The 8,333-nt window shown below is 44.1% G+C and overlaps 1 protein-coding gene across 1 annotated transcript in view; it reads left to right on the top strand.

Moving 5' to 3' along the window:
• Nucleotides 1-477: 477 nt before the first annotated feature.
• Nucleotides 478-8,333, top strand: part of NEMP1 (nuclear envelope integral membrane protein 1) — a 57,631-nt gene continuing 49,775 nt past the window's right edge. The window contains 3 exon segments of the mRNA XM_069758534.1: nucleotides 478-622; nucleotides 4,731-4,852; nucleotides 6,647-6,863. Coding sequence (XP_069614635.1) covers nucleotides 526-622; nucleotides 4,731-4,852; nucleotides 6,647-6,863 — 436 coding nt within the window. The 5' untranslated portion in view covers nucleotides 478-525.

Genomic DNA, 8,333 nt, shown 5'->3' with positions numbered 1-8,333 from the left:
GTCACGAGAAAACAGTGTCAGAATCACCAGGATCCGTTGAAGTGTTCCAGAGTTATAACCTCATAAAGGGACAGTGGTCAGAATTGTAAAAATTGGCCCGGTCATTGACGTGCAAACCACCTTTGGGGGTAAAGGGGCTAAAGAAAATTTGGCACGCTAGACAGCAGGGCACCTATGGACCCTCGTGACTGTAATGGGGTCGTCATTTTACCAGCACGGGTCTACGTGACGCCTCCACAGCCGGTCTACATCAGTCATGAGAAAGGGACCGGGGGCTTACTAGAGGGAGAATGACCACTGGTCGCCCTAAACCTAACATGCTCTGTGGAGCCCCCGGCCGGGGCTTTGTGGTACTACAAGCGCCATTCATGTGACAGACGTCTCCTCAGCCCCTTCATCCGTGTAACTATAAACCCGATCACATGACCCTGACGTCATCACACAGCATCGGCCCTGCTATGGTCTGGTGACACGCTGCGGAAGTGTTTGCGTTCCACGCCTCGGTCGGACGGCTCTTTTGAGTCCATGGTTATGGCGGGAGAAGTGTCTGGCTGTGGAGTGATGAGGCCGGCGGTGCTTGTGCTGTTATTTCTGGCCCCGACACTGTGTGCTCCGGCAGCAGGTAACGAGGAGCCCGCCCGGTCTTGTGCACGCTGCAGGCGGCCGGACAGTGCTGCTCAGCCTCAGTGCAGGGAACACGACGCCTCCCGGAAAATGGCTGCCCCCATGTGTGCCGTGACAGGCGGTCCTGGCCCCTGTGTGCAGCCTGTGAGCACATAGAGCCCCAGCTATTAGCGACCCCTTTAGTGCTCCCTATTGCTGGGTGTGGGGTGCGACCCTGCAGCCCACCAGGGTCCTGGCTCTGCCTCCAGTCTGCCGGACCATTAAAGTTGCTCTTCACTTATATTACACATGAAGCAATGGCATCAATGAGGACCCCATTAGGTGACTGCACACCCCATGTGAGGTTACACATGAAGCAATGGCATCAATGAGGACCCCATTAGGTGACTGCACACCCCATGTGAGGTGCGTGCTCAGCGGGCGAGATCGTCACCGCCATGGCGCAGCGCTGCCCCAGGGTGACCGGCGCTCTGCCCTCTGCAGCGAGCTCTCGCCTTCGGATTGCCCCTTCTAAGAGCCGTCACGTCCTTCATTTTTCCATCAGTAGAGATTTGTGATGGTGCTTTTTGCAGGACAAGTTGTAGTTCTGAATTCCACCATTTGTTTTACCATATAATGTACTGAACAATGGTGTAAAAATGCAATTCCGCCATAGTCTTTTTGAGTTTTGCTTTTACAGAGGACAAAGTGATGGTAAAAACATTCTGGCAGCCATATTCTCCGGTCAGCACATTTGGTTTGGATTGCCATCCTCCGAGACTAACGTTTTTTATTTTTCCGTGGTGATCTGGTGGTTTCATTGATATTAATTTCTGGTACATACAACAGTTTGATAGATTTTTATTGCATTCTTTTAGAGAGGTGTGACTAAAAAAATCCACAAGTGCCAAGCTGGCAGCAAATGGGACCTCTGACAGCTATGGTTACTTATCGGTACCCCCATGGTTGAATAATAGGAGCCGGCGCGCCAAAGAAATAGCAACTGCTCCATTTTAATGCTGTTGTCAGATTGATTGGAAAATACCATCTGCAACATGGCCGCCATCTACTGTGGAGAGAGAGGTCAGCTCCTGAGCCCCCTCCACACATTGTGACAGCAGCGCTGTTGTACATGTATGTCATTTTGTGCAGAGTTGGTAAGAGTAAATAACCCTTTGGGCTCAAACTCACATGCGAGAAACTCGGATGAGTCTCGCACGCCAATACCCAGCACTCAGGAGCCAAGCATGCGGCTCCATGTATTCCTATGCGGCTGCACGCTCCGCTCCTGAGTGCCGGGTATTGACGTGCGAGGCTCATCCGAGTTTCTCGCATGTGAGTTTGAGCCCTTGGTGTGATTTTATTTCTAGGTTAATTCTTTTAATATAATTTAGGACGTTTTTATTCTGATCAGATCTGTGGGGTCCGGACCCTAAGACCTCTAACATTGGCAGAAAAGACCTTTTTGAAAGTTTGCATCTCCTGCCTGAGCTTGTACCCAATGCATTTGTACTGTGTCATGCACACTCCTGTCTCCTGAGCTTCACAGTTCTTAGGCTATGTGCACACTTTGCGGATTTGCCTCTGGGATTTTTTGTGCGGATTCTGCATCTCTTAGCAGAAAACGCAGGTGCGGATTTACTGCGGATTTCATGTGTTTTTACCCCTGCAGATTTCTATAATGGAATGGGTACAAAAACGCTGCAGATCCGCACAAATAAATGACATGCTCCTTCTTTTAATGTGCAGCGTTTTCCGTGCGGAATTTTCCCCACTATCAGCACAGCATTTTTTTCCCATTGATTTACATTGTACTGTAAATCACTTGTGGAACTGCAGCGTTTGTGCACAGAAAAAAACGCTGGGATCCGCAGTAAATCCGCAACGTGTGCACATAGCCAAACAGCTGATCGGTGTGGGTGTCAGGACTGGGACCTCCACCAGTCTGCGCACAATTTGGGGTCATGCAGATGTCGATGAAGCACTGTCCCTAGGATACATGAGGCTGTGGAGTTGTGTTTGGGAGACTCTCTGTGAGCCCTGCATTGTTGTCCATGCTCGGATCAAGTTTCACAGATAGGCTGGGGTCACACTTGTGAGTGCAATGCGAGAAACTTGTGCTTCAATACCCGGCTGCTGCCGGCTCTCAGGAATGGAGTGTTCAGCTGTATAGAAATACTTGCAGCCGCACGCTCTGGTCCCGAGTGCCGGCGGCAGTGCCAGGTATTGATGCGATAGACTCGTGCGAGTTTCTCACATTATACTCGTAAGTGTGACCCCAGCCATATCTGCAGAATCTGTCAGTAGGACCAATTCTCCGAAGCCATCTATACGACCATGCAGGTCATAGGAATTTTTATGATCCAATATTTTATTCTAGAGAAATCCACGTTTTTCTTTATATGTAAATGAAATCTGTGGTTCGGACACTGATCTGCATAAGAATCCACCTCCAGAGCTGGTTTTACATGAAAGGTGGTGTTACCACATTCTCTACACAGTGTATTCCAAAGTAGTTCTGCCATATATGCACTAACCCTTTTGATTCTAAAACGTTAGAACTCAATGTTTTTTTTTAAACACTTAGGCCATGTTCACACGATCCTTTTTTTCATGCGGAATTGCCGCGATTTTCCCGCTGCGGGTCCGCAGCTGTTTTCCATGCAGGGTACATTACATTGTACCCTATGGAAAACAGGAACTGCTGTGCCCACAATGCGGAAAAAAAAAAAAAAAAAGCCGCGCTGAATAGCTGCGGGAAAAAAGAAGTACCATGTCACTTCTTTTTTCGGAGCCGCAGCGGTTCTGCACCCATAGACCTCCATTGTGAGGTCAAACCCGCAGTAAAACCCGCAGATGAAAAAAATATCTGCGGGTTTTACTGCGGTTTGTGGTGCAGAACCGCTGCAGCAGGAAGTGCGGGGAAGCGGGCGGAAGTGCGTGGGCGGAGTGTGGCTGCCCCCCCGTGCTCCGATCCCGCCCCCCCGTGCTCCAATCCCACCGCCCCGTGCTCCGATGCCCTCCCCCAGTGCTCCGATGCCCCCCCCCCGTGCCCTAATCTCCCCCCCTTATACTTACCCGGCGTCCCAGTGTCCGTCCGGCCGTCTTCTCCCTGGGCGCCGCCATCTTGCAAAATGGCGGGCGCATGCGCAGTGCGCCCACCGAATCTGCCGGCCGGCAGATTCGTTCCAAAGTGCATTTTGATCACTGAGATATAATCTCTCAGTGATCAAAAAAAAAAAAAAATAGTAAATGACACCCCCCCCCTTTGTCACCCCCATAGGTAGGGACAATAAAAAAAAATTAAGAATTTTTTTTTTTTTTTCCACTAAGGTTAGAATAGGGGTAGGGTTAGGGGTAGGGTTAGGGTATTTTCAGCCATTTTAACCCTAAAAAACTTCCTAGAAAACACACAGACTCTGCATAGAAAACTGCATAAAAAAAAGGATCAAAAAACGCATCAAAAAAAGGACCAAAAAAAGACCTGCGTTTTCTGCCAAGAGCTGCAGTTTTTTAAAAAACAGTCCTGAAAAAAAAAGGATGGAAATCAGGAACGTGTGAACATACCCTTAGGCTATGTAATAATAAGCTTTTGCAGGTATTGTAAAACACAGCTATCAGGTTTCAGAAATCTCATGCACTGGCTTTCTTTTTTTTTTTTTTTTTTCATGAATGAATTTTGTGAACTGCAGCTCTTACATATTTGTAATCAAAAGGAAGTAAGCGGCCAGCCGCAGCGCCCTCTTCCTCTTGATTACGTATACCTCCGAAGACGGTGACTGTGACGCCAGCGATGATTGGGCATCGGGCTCACGTGTCATAACAACCTCCCAAGAGCCCCGGGAACACGAGTGCTGGAACGGCGCCGGCACGGGACATGAGTATGAGTGGTCACAAGGGCAAACATTCAGATCAAGAAGGGGTTGTCTTAGTAGTGGAAAACACCTTTTAAGAACAAATCAAATGCTTAGGTAATTGTACAGCTTCCCCTCTCGGCATTGTCAGTATATGTGAACGCACCCTAAGCTGCTCACCTAGAATATTTTGTAATATAAATTAATTTTTGAAACATTACGATTATTTGTAACTTTGTAAATTGTTTTTATATCTTACAATTTATTTTTCAGGGAACCAAGTAAAGGTGATAAAACTGTTGGAAGGAAAGTCTGCCACTTACAATACGTCCGAGAACTTCTGCTACAATAAAGCGTCGGAGCCAAAGTGGCACGATGTTTGGACGAAAGTACAGGTAGGAGCCGTCACTGTATATAGTGATGTCTTTATCTGATCAACCTCAGTGTCCTTGTGGCGCTAAACATTTACCAAATGGCGGTCGTTTAATACGCCGTCTATACAGGCCTGGTGTAATGATGTGCACTGAAGGATCTGTAGCATATTACTCAGTGCACATAGGCTGCCATGAGCGGCTATTAGAAGGAAGCTCTTTTGTGCAGCACAAAAAATCATTTTTCCCAATTCATAGGATAATTGGCAGCCTGTTTACACTGCAGTGTAATCATGAGCCAAACGCTGCTAGAAACGCTTGATTACAATAACTTCCAGTGTAAATACACTTTTTAATCTGTACTTTTTAATTGTTGTAGCAAGAAATATCTTAAAGACGTAGGTGGCTAAAAACAAAACAAGATTTTTTTATTTTTTTTTTAGCTAAAGGGCTTTTTACACAATAAAAATTCCATCATCTATCGTCATGGAAATGATGGACGCTGCATTCCCTGTATACCAGCAGTTGGATCCGATCCAGCCAATGACGAGTTGTACTTTTGAATCACCGCATTCATTTTATCATGTGGTGCACTGGAAAGCGGGAAAAAACTTCCTAACGTGTTTGAAATTGCAAAAAAGTGCAATTCCACAATTGTTTTTTTTTTTAATTTTTTATTATTGTTTACCATGTTCACTATATGATTACGCACGTACCAAACATGTTTCCGGTAGTTTTTTTAAGTGGTGGAAAAAAATGAGTGAAATTTGTAAAAAGAAAAACATTTTTTTTCAGTGTCTCCATTTTTTGAGACCTGTAACGTCATTTTTCGGGATATGGGGCTGTGTGAGGGCTATTTTTTTGTGAGGTGACATTTTTACTGATACCATTTTGGGAATAGAGATGATGTTTTGATCGCCTTTTATTGCAGTCTTGCAGCTTCCAAAAGAAACGTAATACTGGCTTTTAGATTTTTTTTTTCTTTTGTTACATCATTTGTCAAACAAATTAATTTATTTTATATTTTGATTACTTTTACAAACCAAACGATATCAAATGTGTATTTTTTTAAAATTTTTTAAGGAGGCAGAAGGAGAGTGGGTGATTTGAACTCCTTTTTTTTTCATATTTTTAAGAACATTTTTCTTCCCATTTAACTGGATTTAATAGTGACTTGAACCTGTGCTTTGTCTGATCACTTGTCATGTATATGGCAGTGCTGATGTCCCTGATAAACGCTGGCTTTCACAGGAGGATCGTCATGACAAGCGTGGAGGTCTCCCCAGATCCCCAGCTGTCATGGCAGCCTGTCAGCACCCCATGATCATGTCAAAGGTGCGCCGATGAGTGGGTGGAATGGCGCGCATCCACATGTTGGCGCATGTTAAATGCCGCTGTCTGAGATTGGCAGTTTACAGGCACATGATAAATCAGCCATAATCGGTCTGGAAAAATGGTGGTTTGCAGTACACGCAAATTCAGGGACACGACATATGACGTAAATGTACTTCATATGGCATGAAGGGGTTAATATCAGGGTCATACAGCCATTCTGGCATGGATTTTAAAATACACCAAACTCATCAGGTCTAAGAGATCTGTTTAATATTGAATGCCATGTATGTTGTGAAATCTGGTGATAGGCCCAATTTAGTTTGATTTTTTTTAAAAAATTTTTCTTATTCGTTGGTACTGTGAGAACACAATCCTGAAGTGATGTATCGTTGTAGTACATTTAGTCTGCAATCAATCTTTACTGGCAGCTGCATAATTAGGAGTTTATTTTATATTTTTGTTTTGTGCTTTTCTCTCCTACAGATTCGGGTGAACAGCAGCAGGATGATCCGAGTGACGCAGGTGGATAGTGAGGAGAAGCTTAAGGAGTTGGAAGGCTTTACAGTGTTTGACATCTTCTCATTCTTCAAGGAGAAATTAAATGATACCCACATAAATGTGGATCTCCAGAGCAACAAGACCTGCATTAAAGTCCATGTGAATGAAGCAGAAACCCGTTACACTGTCACCCTTTCTAAAGGTAGATTGCATTTGGACGTTCTGTATGTGGTCTGTTTGCTACAGACAATTTTAATTTACAGAATGTCCCCAATTATAACCAATTTTTTACCTTCCTACCTGCCTGAAGATCAGCACAGAAAATTTTAAAGATGCACTCAAGTTTTTATCCTCTTTACTATATTGCTATCACCATATTGTAAAACACCGTGTACTTACAGTTGCTCATTTTGCCTTTCTACCCAGCTAATTCTTTTCTTTTCTCTATGTAGAAACAGTAAGTATCTTGTCCCTACATTTATAATTTCCCTCTTTAACTCCTGTCCCAGCTGCTCCTCCTCCACCCTATTAGGGACTCTTGCAGTGAGTTATGACTCATATAGGGTAATGAGATCTCCTGTTTCTACATAGCGCTTAGAAAGATTCAGATTCTCAATTCTTAATCACATCATGTCATACACCTAATGGAAAAGAGTAGAATTAGTTGGGTAGAAAGGCAAAATGAGAAATTGTAAGTGCGCAGTGCTCTATAATCTGATGATTGCAATCTGTATTAGGAGGATAAAAACTTTGATGGAAGTTCTTCTTTAAACTTGTTCCTTTTATAGGCTTGGTTGTTATTGGCCTCACAATCAGCTGACATTGGTGGCATACACGATCACTTCCACCTCCTGTGGCTGTGCGAGTGAAGGGAAATGTTTCAAACGTTGAAATCAATGGGTCATATGTTTAATGCAAGGAAAAATGGACACTCTGTACACCTCTGCTCTTATCGTTTTTTTGGGGGGGTCTAAGGGCCACATTGTCAGATTGGAAAAAACCCAATTGGCTTCATTAAAACATCATAACCTAAATATCTAATAGGTGCTGATTCCATATTTAGTATAACAAGCACTTTTCACCTATTTTGTCCCCCCCCCCATTTCCTTGTAGATTGTAAGCTTGCGAGCAGGGACCTCACCCCTAATGTCACTGTTTAAATTGTCCTAACTTGTATTGAATTTATTGTCTGTACGTGTCCCCGCTTAATTGTAAAGTGCTGCAGAATATGTTGGCGCTATATAAATAAAAATTATTATTATTATTATTATTATTACCACCCATAACGGGGATAGAGGTGCTCTTCTCTTCTGTTCATATCCAGAAAGGAAGAGCCCACAGGTCCAGCTTTGCCCAGTGTAGTTACGTGAGACGCTGACAGTCACATTTCTCCCTTAACCTACAATGATTCTAGCAGCACTCACACACAGCCACGTATTTACTTCATCTCCTTACCTAGATGACATGGCCACACAGTGCATCAATAAGAGTTACCCATCCCAAAGGTGCTACCTGACAAAACAACCCCTGGCAAAAAGTGGCAAAAAATTGGCCTTGGAGGATGTTCATTCAGTTGCTTAATTTTGTAGAAAAAAAGCCGATCACAGACATGGCACAAAACTAAAGTCATTTCAAATGGCAACTTTCTGGCTTTAAGAAACACTAAAAGAAA

The sequence above is a fragment of the Ranitomeya imitator genome, chromosome 3 (genome assembly GCF_032444005.1).
Source record: "Ranitomeya imitator isolate aRanImi1 chromosome 3, aRanImi1.pri, whole genome shotgun sequence".
NCBI lineage: Eukaryota > Metazoa > Chordata > Amphibia > Anura > Dendrobatidae > Ranitomeya > Ranitomeya imitator.
This window is presented reverse-complemented; position numbering and strand designations above follow the sequence as displayed.